Source organism: Netta rufina, assembly GCF_964035555.1.
Source record: "Netta rufina genome assembly, chromosome: 12".
In the NCBI taxonomy this organism is placed as follows: domain Eukaryota; kingdom Metazoa; phylum Chordata; class Aves; order Anseriformes; family Anatidae; genus Netta; species Netta rufina.
Genome location: NC_140135.1, coordinates 8444017 through 8468857, shown reverse-complemented (window position 1 = coordinate 8468857; position 24841 = coordinate 8444017). Strand labels below are relative to the sequence as shown.

The following is a 24841-nucleotide window of genomic DNA, read 5'->3' as shown; positions in this document are numbered from 1 at the left end:
GATCCTCAGCGGCCCCACACTAGTCGGGCCATTCTTCCACACTACCGGGCCTTGTGTTTTTTTGGCAATGAGAGGTCAGTTGGGCCTGCTTCTGTGGCAGCAGGTGGTGCACACAGAGCCAGGAGTCCCAGACATGTCCCAGTGTCCCTGGGTGCTCCCCAGTTACACCGACCACCTTTCTAACTGGTGGCCACAGACCTCTTCGACTTGAAGCGATTGCTGCTCTTGAGGCTAAGTCTTGTTTGCAACTGTGTTTTAATTGTGTTTTGCTTTTCCTTCCAGGATTAATTTTTCTCCGTCTCTATTTACATGGTGATAAGAAGTGCTGATCCCACTCCGTCAGTCTGGACTGATGAATCTGAGCAATAGAACAGGTAATGGCTCGCTGGGCTTCCAGAGACTCAGGCAGGGAGAACCACCCCTCCCCATGGCATACATCCACATTTTGGGGCTAGAGAAACCATACAGAAATCATACAAATCATACTCTGCCCAAGTCCCCTGCAGGGAGGGGAATCCTTGCTCCAGAGCAGGGGAGGGAGGGGGAATTTTTGTTGCTTTTTCTGTGAGCAGCATCTTTGACATCCTCTCGGTTGTGGGTGGTTTAATTTCATTTGGAGTTACTGACCTGAGAGCAAAGCACCAGTGAAGAGGTCACCCTCATCATGATGGATTTTGTATCATTGCATGGGGCTTGAGAGTACCGTGTCCTTACTGGGAATTGCGGCCGACTGTTCTCCTCACCTGTGCTGCAGGAGCAGTTAGTGTACGATAAAGACAGCAGCCCACAGTGACTGCTGACAGACCCCAGGGAAGCCAGGTCACCTTCCCTTCCTTTCCCTGGTTAATGCCAGCGGAGGAACAGTTGTGACTTGCAGCCTTGGGGATGAATCCCTGTGGTGGGACGCAGCTGGGATGATGTGGTGGGAGTCCACCGGTGCAAGCATCGGTCGTTGGCCACAGGGCATTTCAGGTGAGCCTGTCTCATATCATCCCTCGAATCTCCTGACCGTATCCTGCTGTTGCCTAATACTAATCCTCTGGGGGATCAGCATACCTTCCTCCTGTGCCCTTGCGCTGGGACAGAAATCTCAGTTGCTCTTTAAGCATTGCAATGGATTCCAGCAGCCTAGCAGGACCAGGCACTGTGCTACCTGGCACAGACATCGAACTGAGATCAGCTCTCACGTTTGCAGGGGAGATGCTGGTTCCTGTGCAGAAATCAGTGCTTTGGTAGGGTTCCCCATCCCTGGTGTTCCCCTGGCTGCATCAGGTGCTGGCTGCGCTTGATTGTGGCTGGGGCTGTTTTCACAGAGGGGACTGCAGAGGCAGGCTGGGGGCTGCTGGCTCTTTCCCAGTACAGTTACAATTATTGTAGATGAATGTTTGGGCATATGGCAAAGGTTTCAGCTCTCAAGTCTCAGTAGGTGACAGAACAGGCAAGAAACCATGTAATCGAGCGGAGGCTGGAGAGGGGGTGATAGAAACATCCAGGAGGTCATAACGTACAAACCAGTAAGCTCCATGTTCTGACAGCCTCAACGAGATCAGGCAATGTGACTCAGTAAGTACTTCTGTCCTTTCCTTCCAGAGCCCTGTGTCGTGTAAACGAACTGATGGATGAAGATGAGAAGGACAGGGCAAAGAGGTATGAAGGGATGCACGGAGCGCTGAGCTTGCAAGCTCTTCCAGGGAAGAACTGCAAATGCTGGCTGCGTTGTCTGATGCTTGTAAAAGTAGTCAGGGCACTGATGTCAGAGGCAAAATCCTGCAGTTTTCAGGCTGTGGATAGCAGACCACATAAAATGTAATTTTGTCACCATTTTCAAGCTTCTCACGGTGTATTTGACCACCCCTACGATGGGTTAATCAGCTCGGTGCTCCTTAGATTACATTCCTTTACCCTCTTGTTATCCCATGGCTATTTACCATGCTGATGCAGTACCCCAATCTGTGATTTTATTGACCTCATGCAGTGCTGCCCACCTGGGTTCCCCATGAGACTTAGAGGGCAGTCCTGCCTTAGCACAGGTAGGAAGGAGCTGGTCTTCCTTCAGAGGAGCTTGGTTCAGCTGTAATTACTCATCGTACATTAGTGCCAAAACAGAGAGGGCTGGGAAAGCAAATGCTGGATGTGAGAACCTCCAAACGCCAACCTGAAAGTGAATGGAAATGCTTCCTGCTTAGCACACTCGGGCTGGATCGCAGGACCAATGTATCATCATGAATGCACTTGTAAAGAAAAATAATTACTACTGGAAGAGGTTGTATGAAAATAGGGTTATCTCAGATAGGAGCATTGGAAAGAACATTTTGGAAGAAATTGAATGGATTTGCTTTCTCCTTTATTGTTTTTAATGGAGGGGAAAACCCTAATAAAACATTCTTTAATTGTATTAATGCAAGCTGGAAACGAGTCTGTGGTTTCCGCAGCCAGACTCTTAACGTGCCCAGTTTCATATATCACACTGCTGCCACTCCAGATTTCCAAACCCAGATGTGAGAGCGTGTGCTTGACTTTGTTCTGCAATCAAATTATCTCTGCACAATGTTCTCTGGGAATGAGCTACTTCTGCAGGTACAAATCCAAGAATGAGGCATCCCTCTCATTTTGACCTCTACATGCGTGCAGAGTAGCTGCAAAACAGAAGTGGGCAAAAAGTCAGTGAGTGGTGCCAGGACTATTGTACTGGAGAAATTTCACCTATAGCACCTTTGTGAAGCCATCACTGGTTTTGAAACAATGAGAACTGCTGCTGAAATGTGCGTAAGGATGCAGTCTTGCTCAAATGCATATAAATCCTATTTGTTACCTGCAAGCATTCCTTTCTGACAGTGAGTTCAGTCCTACTGCAAGGCTCAAAGCACCAACACTTACTCCCGAGCCTAATTTTAAAGAAATGAGCAGTCCCAGCAGGGTTCAGATTCAGATACTTAAAGTGTTTTGCTGGGACAGGGCTACTTGATCCTCCTTGGGTCGAGCTGCAGACCCTTCCTTTTACTTAGTGCCATTCATGTTTCTGTCATCCAGGGCATCACGCAACAAATCTGAAAAAAAGAGGAGAGACCAGTTCAATGTCCTCATTAAAGAGCTTTGCACAATGCTGCAGGGCCACGGCCACCCTCTCAAGATGGACAAGTCCACCATACTGCAGAGGACCATTGACTTCTTACAGAAACAGAAAGGTACTGAGGGCGCTGCCACCTTCCCCTTGGGCCCTTTCCCCTTGGAGGTACTGGCTCTGCAGCTGACCAGCAGCCAGTTGCTGCTTAGAAGATGAAAACTATTTTTCCCAAGCATCTAAGAACCCCATATAGGACATGAATTTAAGTGAGGGTCAGATTAAGGCACAGCAGTTGGCGTCAACAGATGGGGCTAGGCTTGAATGCAGTGACATTGCTGCATTTCCCTCACTGGCATGCTTTATGTGCTCTCAAGCAGAGCAGGAAGGAGGAGCTGAGGAACAGCACACACCACAAAAGAGGATTTCTGCCCCCTCTTCCCAGGTCTGGATAGGTGCAGCCCCTCCTGCTGCCTGTGGGCTCCTGCCATCCTGCAGTGGCTGCAGAGCCAGCCCCAGTCTGCTGTCAGTGATGCTCTGAGGCTAGCCCAGAGCACTGGAAAGAACATTTTTGAAGAAATTGTTTTCTTCAGTTTTGAAGGTTCCCTTCAAACTACCCAAAATGTCTCCTCTTTTTTTTTTTCTTTTTTTTCCTCTCCTGATTTCTAATGCATTTCTATCGTGATGGCGTGGAAATTGAGTGTTGCATATAATAAGGCTTTGTATGGAGAATGATCTGAGGATGATTCCTCTGAAAGCTTCTTAAAAGAAATCGTGTTACTTGAAAATGAAAAAAAAGTCCCAATGAATGTGAGTCATGTTGCTTTTTTGATGTTTTCTCTGTAAGAAATCACAGCACAGACAGAAGCCTGTGAGATTAGACAAGACTGGAAGCCTTCATTTCTTAGCAACGAGGAGTTCACCCAGTTGATGTTAGAGGTAAGAAGAAATTAAAGCTGCATAGATTAGTGAAAAGTAATCGGTTCAGTGGAGTAGTTCAGACATGCAGTTCCTTTCACCTGTGGGTCCCAGTGTTAATGATTTCTGCTTTGCTGGCACTTATAATCCAAACCTGACAGAGACCAGTGTTGTGCTAAATGCTTTGCAGACACAGAATTAGGAATATGACTGCTTCCCCTTAAAGGTAAACAGCTTTTCATTTAGGCATGAAGCCCGATTTGGCCCAGCTTTGTCCAGGTGAGAGAGGAGAAACAGAACTGCCCTTCTCAGACCAGCTACAGGAGCAAAAACTGGAAAGAATCTGGGCAAAGCAGAGCAGCTCCCATCCTCCCACATCCCATTAGCAAGGCAGCCTTTGCATTGCTGCCACTAGCTGCGCAGGGCTGTACCTGTGCTGCAACTGCCACGTCTTTTACTTCGGTTGCTTTTACGTGTGCTCAGATGAGCCCTGATCGTGTCACCTATAAAATGATGAGCTGATGTAGAAACACCCCACGAGCCTACATTTTTCCTTTCTTAAAGATGCTGCTTGGGTTCTGTACTGCCTGCTCCTCCAGCGAGGACATCTACCCTGCGTAGGCAGCTGCTGCTCTTTGCCCCACCAAAACTAGGGTGTATGCCGGGCTGAGCTGGGAGGTGCTGCAGTGTCTTAGTTACTCCTTTTCATCAGGATGTCATGACTCACCTCCCTGGAAAAGTCTGTTCATTCTTTCTGGGAATTTTTCTTACCAAACAAGCTAGTTTGTTCCAGCTGAATCAAAACAAATTTCTCCCTTACAAGTGGCCGGGGGGAGCCCTTCAATAACTGTTCGTTTGCTGGACTATGTTTGACCATTGAGCAGTTTACTTAAAATCAGTGTTTTTACCCAGAGAGTGCTTATTTTTAGCAAAGGCAGGAACTCAGACAATGAGACAGGGAGTAGCTGGCTGCAGGGAAAGATGCTGGATGCTCCCTCTGTGCAGCATCTTTGGCTTCCTGCAAGCTGAGCTGCAGAGCAGCCTAATGATGTCATTAGAAGAACTGGCTTTGTACACGGTGCTGGCCAGGCATCAGACATCCTAGACCTTCCAAGTGTTACGGAAGAATAGGAACAGAGACTGGATCAATGGTACAAGAAGATGTTGTGAAGAACAGGGAGAGAGCTCTCAAAGAAGAAAGCACATGCAGTGATTTAGAAGGCACTGAGAACATAGACTCCGGGCCAGGAACCATTGTGAAAAGGAAAGGGAAAACAAACTTTGAAAAAAAAGGGAAAACAAACTTTCAAATTGTTGTGTCAGTTGCCTAGCAAATGAGTGCTTTAAGCAAGATAAATAAGGCTTTAGATCTTGTCCTTAAGAGCCATAAAATTATTTTTTTAAATGTATTATTTTTTTCATCTGTCTCTGTTTATCCATCCAACCATCCATTCATCCATTCATCCATAGTGCTGGGTTTGCCGTGATGATATCTAACATTTCCTTACACACTGAACTGGTTAACTATTGTGCAATTCAGAACACATAATGAAGTGACTGAAGTCACTAGGATTGTGTGGGTGTAGAAAACTTAACCACCACCGTCTTGCTTCACATTAAATAAGTACTCACTGGGTGCAAAATACAGGTCAATTTAATATTAATGAGCAAATAAGTGTAAGAAGAATGCTGAATTAGACACCATGTGTCATTTTTTATTTTTCTACATTGAACCGTCATTGCCATAATTGATTCATGTTGGTTTTAGACTGTTACAGTCATCACCACTGAGTAAACTAGCCTATTGTGTTGTAGTTTAAGTTGTTCCCATGCATAATTCTTTTCTTTTTCCTTCCGTCTGCCTTTTGTCACTAGGCATTAGATGGCTTTCTCATCGCTCTTACCACTGATGGGATTATTATTTATGTATCTGACAGCGTCTCCTCTCTGCTCGGACACTTACCGGTAAGTTCTGACACCACAATGCCTTGCAGAAACGCTCCCCTGCCTTAGCACAGCCCCATCACTGCAGAGACAGGGCTTGGGTTTGTCCAGCCAAATGTTTATGAAACCTGTATATGTGGAAGCTCTTCCCAGAAGATTTAAAGGTGATTTCAGGACTAAATATATGCTCTTCTAATGACATCGGGCTTTTCTACTTTGAGCCCATGGTCTTTAGTAGCAAAGATGTTAGTTTTTCATGAGAATTTACAGACATCAGTTAATTTTTAGTACAAAAGCTTCTGCTGGCCCCTCAAAACCAACTTTTGTTTTTATCTGGTGCAAAGTGAGAGCCATGCTATGTGAGGGCAAATTGGATCCTGAATGTCCTAACCTGGCTGAATGGCCCAGTGTGCAAAGAAACAAAGCTCCACCTGCAGATCAACTCAGCTTCCTTGTGTTAAGTGTCTGTGCTAGCCTGGCAGCATCTGTGCTCCACTGTAGGATGAAAACGCGTGTGGTTGTGTCAGGCTGTGCTGTGGAACATGACAAAGCATTCTTTTGCATCAGTCAGATTTGGTGGACCAAAATATATTAAACTTTCTGCCTGAGCGGGAACAGAGCGAGGTGTACAAGCTCCTTTCTCCACACGTGCTCATGACAGATCCTGTTGCAGCTGATTTTCTCAATGGTAAGCTCTTTGCTTGTCTGTTGATCAAGGAAATTTGCCAAAGGCAAGCAGCTCCCAGGGGCGGCCTGCACTGGGCCCTCCAGCTATTTAATTCTCCTGCCTGCTGCTGCTTTTGGCCTCTGTTCATATTTCTGGGTTTGGAAGCAGCCCATCCAATGTTCCTACTTGCTCCCAGTACTTGATTTGGACAGTCTGTATTTTACTGTTTGCTTTGGGTCACAGGACAGGGTGGAGTCACCCTCCTTAGATACTTTTCTCAGGGTGGGACTGAGCCTGTGAAAGGCGTGAGGGGCTTGGGGGATGAGCTTGGGTAGGAGAAATCCCAAAGGGCTTTGGGAAATCCCAAAATGTTCCTTCCTCTGCTGTTCTCCCCAGACTGTGTGCCCACACCAGAACTGGTGGTCGTGTCTTCCTTACATCCACGTGCTGGGACCCCCTTCTCCTAGCAGCCCCCCCGTTTCTTGGTGGGTTCACCATGGCCACCAGAGCTCATCTCCCTCCCTGTGGCCCCATAAGCGTGCACAGGAGCTGAGCACCCCTTGTGCTGGTTTCCCTGCAGCTGAAGAGGCCGTGGTCTGACCCATGGAGTTCAGACCTCGGGGCAGAAAACCGAGCAAGAGCTTGGCATGGTGCCTTCCACAGCTAGCAGGAAGACTTAGGGTGGCTCCAGCGCCCTTTGCTCTGCGTCCTGCAGAGCGGTGCCAGGGCAGTGTGTTTCACGTGAAATCCTGCATGTGATGAAGGGGCAAACACCACCGACTTTGAGCTCGCCAGGGCCTCAGCCCCAGTGTAACAGGGCAACTATAAAGCTGTGGGAGAAGGGGAGATCACAGACATCCTGAAGCACAACCAGCTGATCATTGCTCCTGCTAGTTATAGGTTTATTTATGGGGATCGGGAGAATCTCAGCAGAGGGTGCTGAGATGCCACAGCGGCAGGGTGGGTAGAAAACCTGGACAGATTGAATATATTGAATCTATGTGCTACCATGCAGGCTGCCAATAACGTGTGTGTTTCCCTCTCTTTTCTCTCTTTTCAGTGGAAAAGCAAATAGAGTTTTGCTGCCATTTAGCAAGAGGCAGCTTAGATCCAAATGAACCCCTGACGTATGAATATGTGAAATTTGTAGTGGATTTTAAATATTTTACTCATGGTGAGTTACCTCTACAGCCTGCCGTTACCTCTCAGCCTCTCTCCTTTAAAGTGTCTGTTTTTCTGTAGCCTTGTTTCAGCTGAAAATGCTGTAATCAGCAGGGGTGGAGTGTGCTGCGGATATGTTAGCAAGATTTTTTTTCACATAAAAGCTTTGGGGAGTCTGTTGGTCAGAGGAGTGACACCAGACTGATCGTCCCTCCATTTGACTGCCTCCATGACTCGATTGTGAAGCCTACATACTCAATTAACCAACAAAATCTGCTATTCTGTTTCACTTGTGGCAATTGAGTGACACTTTTTAAAGATGAAATGATTTGAGAAACTTGTAAAATCCTGGATCTTGCAAGTGTTGGGCTGCAGAAAGGTGCTGTTTCCTGGAAATAACATAAAAAGGGAGAAACTTCTGGATTTGATGTGAACAATTTCCTTGGGAAAATACTCCAGCCTTTTGTTCACCCCATCTTCTGACATCCAGTTGTGACTTCCTTTGTGTTGAGAAAAAAGATTCAGGGCAGAATAATGGTACCAAGAGTTCTTTCTGTAATCCTCTTGATCTTCAATTTGTGATTTTGAAGGGACGCTTGTAAAACATACGTTTGGAAAAAAAAAGTGGTGCAAATCCCTCTACCTCTCAAAGTCAGCTGAAGTTCAGTGACTTTGCATCAGTTTTCCATCCTCCGTAAGGACATGCTAGCAAGGAGGCTGTAGCTGTGTGCTGGGAGCAATCAGAGCTGTCTTATGAGGCTTCCCTGCAAGCCAGGGGTGGGTGGCTGCAGCTCTGTAACTCGGAGCCTAAAGGATCGTGCTTTAAATAACATCAGTGTCTATCAGTGTGGCATCACGGTGTGGGTCGGAGGAATTTGTTGCTGGGGTTTCATCAGTCGTCCTGCCTGTCCTAACATGAAAAGAAAGGTCTCCTTCCTCTTCGTCTTAAATAAATTGTCTGGTTGTGTCTAGTGCCTACACCCTCCTGTAATGGCTTTGAGTCAGCTATTGCACGAGCTTTCAGGTCAGCCACAGAGGAGCAGATTTGCCTCGTAGCGACTGTTCGTCTCGTCACACCGCAGTTCTTAAAGGTGAGAGCTTTCCCACTGCCTTTTCCCTTTTGTACCAGAGCCAGCCCATGCTCAGCTGGAGCTGCTGCTGTACCACGAGCTGTGCTTGGTGCCCTTGCACGAGCAGCCATGCTGCAGCAGCCTCTCACAGTACATGCAGCAGTGCAAACTGCCTTGTGCTGAGGGCTTGTAAGTGAGGGAGGGCACTGCTGTGCTTGGGAGGGGGAGATGACGTTTATTTTGGAAGGAGAAAATGAAAAATGGGAGTTGTGCTTGAGAAGAGGGGTTGTGTGATGGGACGTTTCAGAGCAGCAAGGTCAGGGGGTGCCAATAAAAGGTGCCCAGCTAACTGCTTGGAAAGTTAGAGGCACTGAAGAGCTACACCCCACTGCTCCTTGGTGTAGGAAGGCCAGCCACACTTGGAGACCCTGAGCACCGCAGTTCATGGTCTCTTTCTCCCGGTCTTTAAGTGTGGCACGGTGCTGTGATGGCAGGGATAAGGGTCGCGGGTGCTTCTTGCTGGAGAGCAGCAGCCAGCCCAGCTCGAGGCTGGAACCTGCTCTGTCATCCATCTTCGGTTAGCAGTATTTACAGAAAGTTGGGGAATGTTGCCTGCAGACTGCACGATGAGGCCCTTGGACTATTTATCCTAGCTCTGAAACTCAGCCCAGGGTAAATTATTCAGCCACTTTTCATCAGTTTATGCATCTATAAAACAAGGTTTATGCATTCCTTAGAGGAAAAAAAAAAGTCGAGTGCTTTAAAAGCCCTGTGTTTTGCTAGGGTTTATTATACCAAGATGATGCATTCTTGGTCTTGAGGGAGAACTCCTTTTGTTATTTCGCAGAATTAGATGTCTGAATGTGCCAACTGTTTTGCAGGAGCTTTGCAATGTTGAAGAGCCATGCGAAGAATTTACATCAAGGCATAGCTTGGAATGGAAGTTTTTGTTCTTGGACCACAGGTAAGAGATTTGGTCACTGAAGTATAAACAATTTGTAGTTTAAAAATAGAAATGTTTATGTTGCTATTGCCTGACATCCCAAGCAAAATAGCTCTAATTAAGTTAAACTACACCAGTGATAATATTCTGAACTTACTTATCAGGCCTCTTTAAAAGCTTTGCCCTTTTTCTTACTTAAGGCAGGTAAGAAGCCATATAAAGTGAAGGTTAAATGTCTAGAAAGATGTTGAATTTCACCAAGACATTAAGTCATTGAAGCTGAGCACTGTGGGTCGTGTTACCTGTATTGATTTAGCTTCTCTATTCACCATCTACAGCTTCCAGGAACCCCAAAATATTTTGCTGTATTGGTCAAATTTTGGTTTTCACCTTGATAAATGAAGCAATTTATAAAACTAAAAGAAAACGCAATGTATTGGATGGTTTAATTGCAGATTTGTTTTTGACTGAGTGCAGCATGGAGAGCTCGGGGAATGAAAAAGGAATCACTTTATTAAGCTGATTAACAGAGGATTCATTTTCTTCAGAAGAAGATGGAGGGTTTTGTTCTCTCTTTTGCTTCTCTGCATGTATACGTAAACACGTTGTGAAATCCAGCTCTTCCCATTATCCCTTCCAAGTTCTGCAAAGGCAGAAATACACCGTGAGTGAGAAAGGTTGTAGGAAATAAGGGTTTTTTTTTGCAGGGGGGCTAAACATCTTCTGCACATTTAAATCAAGGAGGGGAGAGAGAGAATGTAACCGATGAATAATTTGCATTTCTGTAGTAAGGAAGGTGCTCCATGCGTCATACCTTGAAGCACGGGGGAACTGGCCACGCGGCAGCCCTATGGTTAAAAGGCTGTGTGGTTTGGGATGGTGGGCTTGTTATTATTCCTATCGTTGAGATCTTGCTGCAGTGACTTCGTTAGACTTTAATTGGCCTGCCCAATGAGGCACGTCTTCAGAATCAGGTGATTTAACGAGGATTCCTAAAAGAGCCCTAGGCCCCTTATGTCACCGTCTGCAGCAGTGAGCTGGCTTTCCAAAGGGCTGCGTCCCAGCAGCTGCTGCGAATAAGGCACGCAGGAGCTCCTTTAAAGCAAATCAAAGAGTCTTTTGATGAATCTGGGTTATGACTCAGAGAGGAAGCTCTGTGCCGGGCGCTTGCAGCCACTCCAGTCCCACTGATATCCCCAGCGAGGAAGCCATTGTTACTGGGAGTGGATTAAGCTAATGCAGATGCTGAGACAGTTCGTGGCAGCACCAACTCTAAGCGGTGAGCACAGACCCAACAGCCAGAGGGGAATCATGTGGGTTGTCTCATCTAATCACTGGTTCAAACCTATCTCCAGTGCATTCCCCAGGATCTCCAGGACACTGTGAAATGTTTTGGGATATTTTCTTGTTTCTTGCTTGGTTACTTCAGCTCGCACAGCTTGATGCTGAGAGCTGTGCCATCAGTGGGGGCAGCAGGTACCCACCATTGCTTGGAACCTTTCATATCATAGCAATGGTATGTATGGAGTTGTGATAAATAGTACAACAAACACTCCACAGACCTGGATAAACCTTAAAAAAATAAAGAAAAGCTGTATTCTTGGTCTACATATACATATGTGTAGAGGAAGAAATCCTGTGAACTTTGATAACAATCCATGTCTGTTCTGCATTCTCCTTATTTTCCCTTTTATTAAAAGACTGGAGGGTCTAGTCCAACTTGTGTTATAGCTGAAAGCCCACCACCCATCAGGCTTTTTGCCTACTTACCAATCCTGTACTCAAAGGCTCTCTGAAGATGTTGCATTTCCATTTGAAGAGCCAGCTGCAGGCCTCAAGGCTGGAAGTTAAGCTAACAAAACACTTCTAAATTGCGCCACAAGCAAGCCAGCTCCTTGTCAAATGACAGATTAGGAGCATTTTGTTGTTACTTTCTCATTTAAGGAAATCTGGCGAAAGTCATGGAAGCATAATACTTTCCTGATCAGCTTAAAAGTTTATCTGATGTGCATCTGAAAGACATCATTGTCTTGAAGATAAGCATGTCATTAAAGAGCCAAGAGATACTGGCCAAGCTGCCAAAGAGATGGCAAGGAAGGACACTTTAATAAATACACGTATTATCATCATTAACAGAAATCTGTGTCACATGGGGAAAGGGAACACAGTGCTCTCTGAGGAGTCATTTGGATAAATAGGGCTGCATTGTGGCAGAGACCACAGTGTGCTAAGTGGGCTCTGTTTCCAGAGATTTGCCCTCAGAGTGGAGGTCTGGTTCCTCCCTTGTGCTGGGCAAGGTCTAGCAGATTGCTCAGACTCAGGAGCTCCTCTGCTGAGCCCTCGGGGGGCACAGGCAGGACTTACAGCCTCCATGCACAGTGAGAAAAGAACAAAGCTGATAAAGGAGAGGTTACAGACCTCTTTTGCCCCCCCCCCCCCCCCCCCCCCCCGTAGTTGAATGATCTGTGCCCACAGCATCTCTCCAGGGTACGAAGTTGGAACTGGGTCATTCAGCCAAAACAGGAGACCTTCCCATGTTAATATCCAGAAGACTGAAGATCCCTGTCCAAACCAAAATGTACTTACACTTAAATACATTTTTGCTCACCTTCTTGGCCACTTTGTGGCATTCACCTTCCTGCAGAGGGTCACTTGCTCAGCGGGCAATGCCACCTCCGACCGCCCCAGGCCTGAAGCATTCCCTGCCCTGCTGACATTTCCCGAGGAAGTGCTGAACTTGCCAGGCGAGCCTCCTGCTGTCAGCACATCCAGCAGCCAAAACAGGTGGAGCAAAAAGCCAAATGAGCTCAGCGTGGTCAAATCCTGCCTCGCCAAGTACCTGTTGTGCTTGAGGCTGTGCAAGGGGGAGTGTACCTGTGCCTCAGAATGCTGCTATAGGGACGAGAGGTAAAAACAGTGTTTTTCACCTCACAGTTTAGTGCTGTTCCATACTCATAAGCTAGCAGGTTCCAGTGGAGGCTGTGTACAAGCTCAGACTTGTTAGGACACCTGCTTAAAAAAAAATAAAATAAAAAATACCAGGTTTTGCCTAGAAAATGAAACATCTAGAATTGACAGCAGAATAGTCTGGTGTCTATTCAGTGTGCCAGTCTAAATACTTACTCGATTTCTGCTCTACCTGCCATTGAAATAACAGTCCTCAGGATCAGCCCCATACCTATTCTTGTTACTGCCCACATCGAAGCATTTTTTTTTGCAGGTTGCAATTCCCCAAGCTTTTCCAGGAGAACAATTACTTTCTCTTTTCCTCAAGCTGGCCCTGACACACATTGTAGCTTCCCACTTACTTTTCCCTCTACGTTCACTACCCAGATGACATAGCCAACCTACTGGGTAATTTTACTCAAGCTCCGAGTTATTATGCACATGAACACCCGTAGCATATCTCAAGCCATGTCTCACAGGCGTGCTTAATGAATTGAGTCACTTGCGTACGCACATGCCTTCTTTACACCCACATAATGAATAGGCTGTGAACCAGTAAACACACACCTTTTCATTTTCTCAGTTTTTGCCTCTCCCTCTCTCTCTTTTTTTTTTTTTTTTTCTCTTGTATCTGGCAATGCATCACAGTGAAAGGATGGATACTCCCGAAAGGATGTATGAGGTGGTTTTGCTTGATGGCATCCGTCACAGCATGTTGGCCGTGGTGTCACGGTGTCAGGTGTGCTTACCTCCTGCCCTCTGCTTCCCTCCTAGGGCTCCACCCATCATAGGATACTTACCCTTTGAGGTTCTGGGAACATCAGGGTACGACTACTACCACGCAGATGACCTGGAGCTTCTCGCTAGGTGCCATGAACACTGTAAGTTCCTCTCCCTCCGCCGTGTGCCTGTCTGTGATCTCTTGTGTCACTCGTACAGCCTGCCACTGGCATCGCAAAAGGCATCTCTGTCTGGGAGGGAGGGGATGCCCTCTTCTCATGAAATAAAGACAGCCTTAGACATCTGAGAGGCTCTGTCCCTGCAGAATTCAGTCACATCAGCAACTATTTCTGCAGCTTTCCCAAACTGCAGATACACGGATTGAGCTCATGTTGTGTGAGTGAAATTAGATTGATAGATGGGAATCCAGATCTTCCTACCCTCTGTTCCCCATTTATAAGGGCAGCCCTGACCCCTGGGATGTTGCTGATTGTCACCATTCCTGGGGACTTTCTGTAGGCCAACAGGACCTGAGCATGTAACTGCCCAGGGCCGCAGAGCCTCGCTGCCCCTCTGTGGCTGCAGGGCCACACTGGGTTGGTAGCAGGGCAAGGAGCCTTGTCCTTGCACCAGAACATCTCCTGGCACAGTCTGAGGGCTTCCAGCCCAGATTTTTCTCAGCGTTTCATCGTTTTGAAGATTTGTCCAGCTCTGGCTGCTGTGTGAACACAGAGAAGTGACCTGCGGGAGCCCACGAGGAGCCAGGTCCTGTGGAGGTGCTTTTTCCCAAAGACTATTTTTTCCATTTTGTTACATGCACTTCAGGCTAAGATACTGAACCGGAATAAAGTCTGTCCCCTAGCTGGTTTGCAATGCCCAGAAATAAAATCTAACTACACACTCTGTAAAATGCATGTTGGTTATCAGATATTTTTCCAGAAAATACCACTTAGAGATTTTCTGTTGGGCAAAGGTGCTCTGTTTGTCAGTCTGCCATCTCTGGAAGGAGAGTGTTTTGCCAGATTCAAAGAAATGAATCTGCCTGAGAAAGTGGGGAAGGGAAAGTGCTGAAAACTGCTCTGCAGTGCTGGCAGCATGATGCTGGGACACAAAGGAGCTCCGTGACCGCCAGCACTGCTTCAACACTGAGTTGTAAACCCTCATCACTGCCCTTCTACCACTGCCCCTCTACTGTACACCCATGTGAGATGCTAAAAGAGAACTGAGAAAATGAGTCTTTCTCCAAATATCAAATTTCCCCACTCTGCCTCCTGCTGGCTTCCAGGCACGGTCGAGGTGAAGTGCGGTGACCCAGCAGACAGCAGGGACACAGGCTGCCTGGCTGGCACGGCTTGGGTCAGGTGCAGCAAACGCATAGATGGGAATACTAAATAAATACTTTATTTGCTTATAACAATGGCACTTTTTAGTGTGTTTAAAGGGCCATTCAGACAGAAGTGAGCTACTTAACCAGCTGATGTCTTTTGGTAATACACGCTTGCAGTTTGACATAGATGCTAACTATATTGAATCTATTTAGTGGCTTACATCTCTCACCACTGATACCTCTTACATTATAAAAGCATAGCTGCCTAGCACACCCACAGGCAAGGATCTTTTCATCTTTCTGTGCAGATAGGCAAGGTAAGGTGCTGGTGAAATGACTTCCAGAAGTTGCATCAGGACATTTGTGACAGGACCAGGCGCTGAACAATCCCCAGCACAGCCTGCTAGCCAGAAGACCTCCAAGTGCTTCTTCTGAAGCCCATCCCTGCTAATGGGGTCACTAAAGAAAGCAGCCCTAACAGTTAAAAAAGTAGAGATATGCAGGTTTGTAGAAGTGCCTGGGTTCCTGTGGCTGGACGAGCTCCCATCAGGTTGGCCTCTGTGGGCAGGCATCCTGCCCGCTCTGAAGTGAAATGGGTTTGCTTAAAGCACGCTTGTATTTCACTTTGCACTAATTACGGGTAGTTTAAATGAGCATGTTTCATTTTGTACTGACAGCAGTCTGGGAGCAATTAATGCGGTTATTTAATGTAGTTCCCCTCATTATGTTCCCGTTTTATTACAGCATCTGTGATTTTTCTGAACATAACCTGATGATGTGTACTAGGTCTATTGTATTTAGGCCAGCTCTTTAGAAGCAAACTCTCAGTTTAACTGCTAAACTCCACTATCTTACTGTTTTGTGCCATTATTAGGATCCTGACTTCAGGCCCACTGTCTCTGAAATGCATTTTCATGTGCTTCTGAAAGGCCAGTGCCTTGCTTACATGATGTTATCTGTGCTTATTACTTTCAGAGAAGCCCACTAATTAGTTCTAGGAATAAAACCAGTTAGATAGTTATGCCAATTACTAGTTATAAGAACAATCTTAGAATAGTAAAGTGCACTCTTGTGAAAATAAGTAGCAGGAAAGAACCCAAATGAAAGTTCAGCACAAGTTTTTTTGCCCATCATGCTTGTAAAGCCACAAGAGCCTTCTTAGTGGGGTAGCAAACTGCAAGGGAGAATGGGACCAAGCATTTTTTTTTTTCTAATCTCCTTTATACCATGAACTTTCTGTAGTTTGTTTGCCATAAAGTGCTTTCTTTTTGTTTACCAGTGATGCAGTTTGGAAAAGGCAAGTCGTGTTACTACAGGTTCCTGACCAAAGGCCAGCAGTGGATCTGGCTGCAGACACACTACTACATCACCTACCACCAGTGGAATTCCAAGCCCGAGTTCATCGTTTGCACTCACCTGGTAGTTAGGTAGGAGCAAGCACCAAGCACTTCACACTACCTGTCCCGTGTACACATCCATCGTGTTTCCTGGCCCTGTTTTGTGTTAGCCAAATATTTGCTGTGCGCCTTAACACACTAAGATGGTATGCAATTGTACACAGTACGGCAGGAAATATGGGGAAAAGCATAATGTGTTCTCACCACTCTTTGGCAGCTGGTCTGGAAGCCACCACTGGCCACATCTGTCAGTGTTGTGTTCCTCTTCTGTCCCCAACAATGACATGGCATCACAAGGAATCAGACAGCTTTATGTGCTACAAAACCCTTTGCTCAGAGTTTTAAATATTCATGACCTAGCTATGACCTACCATGGTAGCTGCTGTCCTGTTGGCCGTGTTCCTTGACTGCAGCGTGGCCCAGGATGCCCTCCAGTGGGATGCTGCTCTGGGCTCGGCTGTGAAACTAGGGTAGAGCCAGCTCCAGTGGAAGCACTGGAGCTGCTGTGTTACCACCACTGCAAAAACAGTCATCGTATGGGGATATATCTAGTGGAGGGCTTGAAAAAAATAGCGACATGCTGGTTTGATCTATTAACATGGTTAAACATATGGCTCCACGCATCTTTCTTTACTTCCAGGAATCAATTTGCAATTTTTTTTGTGCTCCTGTCAAACGTCTCAAAGAAAAAGCACAAGTAAACTGGGAATCTTTCATGTGTTCAGAAACAGACTGAGGACACCTCAATAAACAGGTGTCAGTGGTTAGAGTGCTGATACAAACTACGTGTCAAGAGCTATTTTAAGCAAATGTTAGATGGAGAGATTGCTTCTGAGTTGTCTTGCTTCTGCCATCCTTCAGGCAATTGGGCTGCACTTCAATCTCTGAATTTATTGAGCGTGGACTTGTTTCTTCTTCTGCTCTCAGTGCCTCTTAAGCCTAGTGATAATCCCAAATAGATTTTGAAATACAGTTCTGTCTTGTACAGTTAAGGCTTAGAATGTATCACTGAAACACACACGTTAAATGAACTTTAGGTTTAAAGCATGATTTCAGGAAAATTTAGTGCTTACACTGGTGTAATTAAGTTCTTCTCAGCATCTTCTCTTGCCCCCACAAAGGTTGTATCTGTTTGTATTTCAGCAGCCTTAGTTCTGACACCTTTCAGCGCCCACAGCACACAGCCGCTCAGAGTCTTTAGAACATCCTCTGCAATTTATCCCAGTGGTGAATCATGTGGCATTGTTTACTGTAAATATTTTATTAGTTAAGAGAAAAAAATAGTAAGGGAAGCAAATACAGACTTCTAGAGGCACATTCATGGGGATTCTGGCATCCACCTCGCATTGCAGCTGGGCAGCCGGCATCGTGTATGCACAGCTCCCATCAGGGTGATTTTAACCCTGATGTGGCAGGCATGGTGCTTTGTACACCCCCAGAGCTTTGCTTTTAGACGAATGTTGCCTGAAGGCACCCGGGGCCAAAATTTTCAAAGGGGAGTCTACATCTGTGCTTGGAAGGATGAGATCAGTTAATCCCGCAGTCCTGCTTGGGTGGAGTGGGACGTGACACTGCCCTGTTGTTTCTGAGCTCTGGACCTTCAGTGCACATGGTTATTCATAGATTGCAAGGCTTTACCCTGATGAGTATATGAGTGTGAGCTGTGCACAGCTTCTGACTCTATGGGAAAGCGCTATCGTGACCCGTGTGGCAGGTACACTGCAGTACATAACACCCAGTGCATCTGTTTTCATGGACAGCTGAGGCCTGACACTGAAAAACTTTGAATTTTTCATTGTTTTTGTTAGTTATGCGGAAGTTCGAGCTGAAAGGAGGCGAGATCTTGGCCTTGAAGAGTCATCAATTGAACTGGCATCCTCTTCTATAAAGGTACCACGTCTCTTCACGTTTGAATGAACAGGCTTTTAAACCATACAGTTGTCACTTCCTGATCTCAGGAAAATACCTCTTCTTCCTTTTCCTTTCCTCCCCTCTCCTTCCAAGCCTTCAGCTGGGTTATGGCTCAAGCAGATACACCGAAGTTCTACACTATGTGGCTCTGAGCTGTCCCATCTTGGTGTAGGCGTAAAATGGCAAATTCAGCAGTTGCCTTGCGTGCACCTCTTTTGTTAATGCCAGCTTGTCATTAATACTCAGACAAAGATTGGAATGAAGGGAAAACAACACAACTGGTTCTTATTCCAGATTTCTGCTCTGTTTGCACCGTTGGGCAGGGTGGCATCAAGGGTAGGATTTTGACCAGAGCTGTAATTTCCATGGCTTGATTCAGCCTGGCATCCCAACACGCCTGACCAATTAACAGGGTCATTTCAATTCATTTTTAAGTTCTTCCTCTCAATAGTTTACAAGACCAATAATCAAAGCAGCTCCAAGTAGAATTATCGTTCCATTATTTTATAGGAAATCATGCCATTATTTTAGAGTAATCATTTATGGGATGCATAGCGGAAGCTGTCCCAGGACCTTTCGCACTGGAGCAGGGGCTGCCTTGCCAGCAACTGCTCTCTCCCCACAGCATGTTTGTGTGTCTGTCTCCTTCACACAATGGCTGAGATACTTTTCTGCAAACATTAAGCTTTGTCTGCTGGTGCAAGGCAGCAGGAGGGGAGGCAGAGCGACTGCTCCCATTCCTTGCTCTTCTGGAGGGGAGCTCCCAGGGAGGCGTGGGGAGGTGACACGGTCTCCCACAGCCTGCAGGTGAAACAGCCCCATTATATAAACCATCTGCCAAGCGGTATGGTATCTGTCCTTGCTGTGTGATGCCTCCAATACTGCTCATATTCACTGGGTTAGGTTGTTTCCCTCTGGGCAGGGAGGGTGAAGGCCTGGGGGCAGCCTGGCTGCCTCCCCAGGGTGGATGCGTGCGGCCCTGCTGGCCCTCCAGCACCAGGCCCGTTATTTTCCCTCTGACAACCTGTGCTCGGCTCCCCACAGAGCCACAGCAGCTACCTGGACGTGGGGCAGTGCGGCAGCAGCCAGGAGGCCAGCCGGGAAGGAGTGTCGCTGTCGTCCCACAGCTCCCGCCGCTCCTCGCACACCGCGCTCTCCGACTCCGCCTGTAGGTGCCTGGCGCGATATGGGGGGGCGAGGGGCAGAGCAGCCCCCAAAATCCATGGGTCGGGTGGGAGACGTCCACCAGCAGGGACCGAGTTGGTTCGGGGGGTGCTCATCATCAGGGACTGAGGCGTTGCGGTGCCATACGCCGTGTCCTCTGTCACCCACGTGAGACCAGGGGTGGGCGGCTTGGGGATGCAGCCCCACAGCACTCGGGTGGCTGCTGGTCCATACAGGGAGCTCAGGCTAAGCAGGGGCAGCCCGTGTCCGCCACCCTGCCGCCGTATCACAACAAAATGTCTCTTTTCCAGCCACCTCATCCATGCGGCACACCGACACCAGCACTCCCACCCGGACGGCGGTGCCGGAGAAGGCAGCCCTGCGGCTGGCGTTGGCTGGAGGCGCCCAGGTCGGTGCTGCTAAAGAAAAGAGCTGGCAGACCTTGGTCTCGCCCTCAGAGGGGTCTGATCGCCACCTCTGAACGTGTGGGGCCAGGGCTGGGGTGTCCTGGGGCCCAGCAAGCTGCAGGAGGCAACACGGCCGCCTCCTGTCTCGGGGTTCATTGCTCCTCAGTGCCAAACACCTCCCTGCACAAACCCACTTCTCTTGGGGTTTGTACATGTGAAATGGCTTTTGTCCAAACACTGAGGGTTTGCACTTTGCAGGGGGCATGCAGGAGCTCACATCCTCACATTCTCAGCCATCCACGTGAAGCTTCCTGGCTTTCAAACTTCTTGCACTTGTTCCTCACCAGAGTTGGGTGGCCAGCATGAGGCGCTGCCACGCCAGCTCTGCACTAGAGGTGCTGTGGGCCTGCAATAAAGCTGAGTTTTCATTTCTAGGCCATAGTAACTCCTCCAGCCCCTGGCGAACACCTCCCTCAGCATCCCGTGGCTCAGCCGGCAGTCCCCTCTCAGCACGCCGTGATGGTACGTGTTTGCTTCTGCTGGATATGCTCTGGTGTCCTGCCCCTGTGCTGGGTGGGGGGCGAAGGGTTTTTGCTGGGGCTTGTCAGGCTGGGTCCCTGCTCCCAGCACAAGCTAGGACACCACTAGTCAGTTATTTCAGTAATCTGCCCACCTTGTACCAAGAAATTTGCTTTTCTGGAACCAGCGTCATTATGAGTGTTCATAGCGGGACTGGTCCTACTTGTGACTTGTTCTCCGCTCCCCACAGCCAGTGTACCACTTCCCGGCCCAGCTGGGGATGATGCACCAGCTGAAAGAGCAGCTGGAGGAGAGGACTCGCATACTGCAGGCAGACATCAAGACACAGCAAGAGGAGCTCCACGTCATCAAGGAGCAGCTCCAGCTGGTGCAGGACTCCAACCTGCAGGTACCTGCTGCTGCTGCCCGCGCCGTTCCCAGCCCACGAACAGGGTGCTGTGCTGTGTAGATCAGTGACAATGTTGGCTATGGCAAAAGCACTTAGAAATGAGCTCTGGATAAATTGGTAGTGTAGCCTCAGAGGGCTGGAGAGGTGTCTCCTGAGAGGTAGCTGGCATCACTGTCTGTTTAAGTATTTGCATGGTTTAGAAAAACAATCACAAGGAAGTGGTCAGGCTGTTCAGACAGCCCCTCTTCATGGTGAGCTTGGTGGTTCAGTGGCTGGTTAATGCTTCTGTGTCCCCAAGTGCCACCCTTGTGGCATGTAACAGGCGTAATGAGACCAGAGCACTCGTGGCTCTGAATATTTGTGCACAAGCTAACATGACTCTGTTATCCATGGTTCACTTTGCCACTGAATTTAGAGCTGTGGTGTTGTACACCCAGCTGCCACAGCGCTGTGAAACCTCAATTTTTAGTAGCAAAACTGAAGCACCATCTAGTGGCAGTAGCCATGTAAGAGCTGTCTCACCATTCTTCACATGACAACCCATGCACCTCTTCTTCTTAAAGATGCTGATGCAGCAACCTATTCCCTTGGTCTTCAACAACGTGCAGCACCAGAGCCCCAGGAGACCCCCGCCGCCGCCCGGGACGCCCCGGCAGCCCAGCACCAAGAAGTCCCCCCAGCCAGGCCAGATGGGGACCAAGCACTACGGGGGCCCCCACGTGTCCTCACCGCACCAGTTCCTCAGGGAGCCCTGTGGCACATCCTCACAGGTGGCTGGCTGCCTTCCCTGACCCCTGCCTGGCTTTTTATACACGTGCCTGCTGGCTCTAAGCGTTACGTGCCGCTGTCCTGCTCATCTCCACCGTGCTTGTTTTACTCCATAGCCTGTACTATGAAATCTGTGTCAAGATCATTGCAAATTGTGCCGTTCAGCTGTAAAAATCAAAGCTCAGTAGCCTAAAAATGTCAGAGCCCAGGGAGTGCTGGAGCCATCCCAGAACCAAGTGGGAAGTCTGGCTTCTGATTCATGGTGCTTGCAATCACCACCCAGTGCTCCTCTGCAGTCAGCAAGAGTTGTGACTTCATAGTTCAGGGAGCCAGGCATAATTGCAAAAGAGGGTTTGTTGCCTTTTTTTCTGGCCCAGATTTCTTGGAAGGCAGCTTTGAAAAACAAGTTTGGCATCATTAGACCTAAATTCACTGCATAGATCAGAATTATAGAATGGTTTGAGTCAGAAGGGACCTTGTTGTGCTGTCATTACAATCCCTGATAAAGGATCCCTCCCCAGCTTTCCTGTAGGCCCCCATCTTCTTGGGAAAGACTTGAAGTGCCCCAAAAAATACTCATGCAGGTATGGAGGAAGCAGGAGAAGCATTCCTGAGGGGCTTTGCACTCCCCCTCCCTTTGTAAGCTGCTCTGTTCTCCCTCGAGCTGTGCCCACGTGCTCTGATGCAGCAGGAGAGCCTGCCAGCGCCTGCTCTGCCACCGCAATAAATGCACACAGGGTGTTTGTCCTCACAGACATACAGTGCCTATCGCTCTGTTCAGGGAGAACATCTACAATTCATCGTCTTTTTCCCAACTGCACCCTTGAAGCGGTAGCTTTAGCTGTCTAACAGGGAGCTTTAAAATCTTACCTGTGTGTTTGCGTCTGCATTTCAGGTACCGCAGCAGCAGCAGCACCTCATGAGAGGAAACCAAGCCCAGCAAACGTGTCTGCCAGGGCAGACGAGCATTTCAATGCCCCTCTACAACAACCCCATGGTGTTTTCGCAAGCACATCCCATTACAGTGGCTGCACAGATGCCGACCGACCTGAGCGAAAGGCAGCCGCAGTCCAACTACAGCCAGGACAGGAGCCTCAGGTACGAGCTGGCCCTGTCCTCACAGACCTGTGTCTTGCTCGCTCCAAAGCTCCAGGGTCTCTTTTCCAGCCAAGATGTGTCGTGGCAAAAACATTACTCCTGTATACAAAGCTGGAAACTGCCCCAGACTATACGACCGCCTTTCAGGGAGGTATCTGCAGACATTGTCTAGGGGATCCAGCCACTGCAAAACACTGTGTAAAGGAACAAGAGAAACCAGGCTGCCTAGAAGTCTCACCATCTATAAACATCTATAATACATTTGCATGTATTTCTCATGTGAAAATGTATTTCTCACGTAATTTGGCAGGTTTTAGCTCACCTCCGTGGGTCACAAAGCAATGATAAGCATCCTATTTCATTGGCTTTTTTCAGGGAGGATCGGTGCTTTGCATGCTTTTGGAGAGGTCTTAAGGGGCTTGTTTTTAGAGCCTGGCAGTCAGCAGTTTGGTCCATCCCTGCCCTGACCATCCTCTCTTTTCCTCCACCGCAGAATGCTGCTGGACCAGTCCATCCAAGCCATGATGCCCGCCGCCAACGGCAGCACTCAGGCCACGCTGAGCGGCACCAGCAGGCAGCAGGGAAAGTGAGTCCGTGCTTAGTGTCGTAGCAGGGCGCTTGCATAAGGTCACGCAGACACAACCCATGCTTGGTGGGGAGGGAGACGCTCGTGGCAGGTTTTGCACGGCGTGACAAGCCCTGATTCCTGCAGCACCCGGGCTGCCCAGGGTGGTGGCTCTGGGGTTGGCGTCTCATGCAGTGTTGTCCTCCTCATGGCAGATTCGTGGCGGAGCAGCAGACCTTGCCTCCCGCCGTGCAGATGCAGCCCATCACCTGCAGCACGGTCCGGCCCCCTGCCCCCTCGCCCGTCTTCTCCCCGTCCGTGGTGATCCCCCACGCCAGCTTCACCTCCCACCAGACCAGTGCCCCAGTTCACCTCCACCAGTGGCCGCAGCAGCAGGTTCAGCAGCACCGGCTCTACCTTCAGGTGAGGGAGCTGGAGCAGCTTTGTAGGTGTACACGGGGCTAGGGTTGGGAGCTGAGGGTTTTTTTTTCAGAAGAAATAGGGCTTAAGACTAATCAGGCCTGGCCTGGCATGACAACGTGCCTCCTGCTGTTATGTCTCAGCATAGCAAGTTTGGTTTTTCTTTATCAGATGCAGTCAATTCCTGCAGTTGTGTTTTGTTTCCCAACACAAATCTCTGTAGAAGGTGATTTGGATTTTTCAATGCATGTTTTCCATCAGTGCATGCCAAGTTAATGATGTTGCCAAGGAGAGGGGCTGTTGAAACTAATTATTAATGAGCAATACACTCTCCGAGGCTTGCTGGGTTGGCAGAGGTAAGCCACAGTCCTCCTGGCAAAGGCGATAGCACACAGAGCAGGAGGAAGAAATAGAGCTGGAAGTCGTGCTGCAGGGCTGCATTTCGGGTCAGCTTCTGGTACTTCTGTCCAGGAGGCTCAGCAGCAAGGCACGGCGTGGCTGGGCACGGAGCAGGGCTGATTTGCCTTCGTGTCTCCCCACAGATGCAAAGTCCTGAGGCAGTGCCGGGGGGCCCGAGCCCGCGTGTTTTCCAGCCGGCCCACGTCACACAGCAGAACCCCTTGAGCTACTTCCTGCACCCGCAGCCGCAGAGCCGCCACGCACAGGGCCAGGCCTGCAACCTGCAGGACCTGCCCGAAATGCAGCTGCCCTGACCGCAGGCTCCCAGAGGCAGGGACAACCTTAGCTCGGCGACCCGAGCGCAGGCGGAGCGGGGACGGAGCCGTCGGAGCACAGACGGGTGAGGTCGGGGCCCCACGGGGGCCGGGATGGCCCCACCAGGGGCGGATGGCTCTGGAGGACACCTCGTGGATTGGGGTATCCATGGGGGGGAATCTCCTGGTGATACAACCACCACCGAAGAGAGCCTTGGGGCTGTGAGAGGCCACAAGTGTCCTGGAAGGAGGGCACCTTCAAGAGCAAGGAGCAAGAGAATACACACAGTGGGGCTCCTGCCCACTGGAGCTTGGCTCCAAAAGCAGCTGTAAACTTGTCGGTGAGCAGGATGGGCTTCGTTTGGGAGCCACGGGCAGGTGGCAGGGTGCTGCTGCAGGTCACCCAGCAACGCCTTGTCCCTTCAGGGCTTTGGTGCTGGAAGGCACTGTGAGGGCGAGCCCAGCGCACGCAGCACACGCAGGCCGCAGCAGTCACAGGAGGGATTGCCGTGTACATAGGTCTCGTCGCACTCTAGTAGGTCCGTCGTGGAGTTTTTTCCTTTTTTCTATACCTCAACCCTGCCGTTTTTGTTTTCCAGGAGATTGGATAATGCTGCTAATTTACATAACACCACTTTTGCCTGAATTTCTTACTGTTGTTATACCAGCTCACATCACAACTAGTAAGATATTCGTCATGTTTTACTTTGGTT

The 24841-nt window shown here is 48.6% G+C and overlaps 1 protein-coding gene across 1 annotated transcript; it reads left to right on the top strand.

Annotated features, from left to right (window-relative positions):
* Nucleotides 1–283: 283 nt before the first annotated feature.
* Nucleotides 284–24293, top strand: PASD1 (PAS domain containing repressor 1). Its single transcript, XM_084293913.1, has 21 exons — nt 284–374; nt 1591–1647; nt 3031–3185; nt 3909–4000; nt 5855–5944; nt 6491–6611; nt 7651–7764; nt 8724–8842; nt 9703–9785; nt 13485–13591; nt 16037–16184; nt 17963–18044; nt 19110–19233; nt 19541–19638; nt 20072–20158; nt 20406–20564; nt 21128–21334; nt 22228–22430; nt 22924–23016; nt 23211–23418; nt 23958–24293. Exons 2-21 carry the CDS (start codon nt 1616–1618, stop codon nt 24126–24128), a joined length of 2493 nt encoding a protein of 830 aa, XP_084150039.1. The 5' UTR covers nt 284–374; nt 1591–1615; the 3' UTR covers nt 24129–24293.
* The last annotated feature ends 548 nt before the right edge of the window (nt 24294–24841 follow it).

Coding starts and splice junctions, on each gene's coding strand:
- PASD1 (XM_084293913.1), top strand. CDS start 1,616: ATGGATGAAGATGAGAAGGACAGGGCAAAGAG. Junction 9,786..13,484: donor TTTTTGTTCTTGGACCACAG/GTAAGAGATTTG, acceptor CTTCCCTCCTAG/GGCTCCACCCATCATAGGAT. Junction 19,234..19,540: donor CGCGCTCTCCGACTCCGCCT/GTAGGTGCCTGG, acceptor TCTCTTTTCCAG/CCACCTCATCCATGCGGCAC.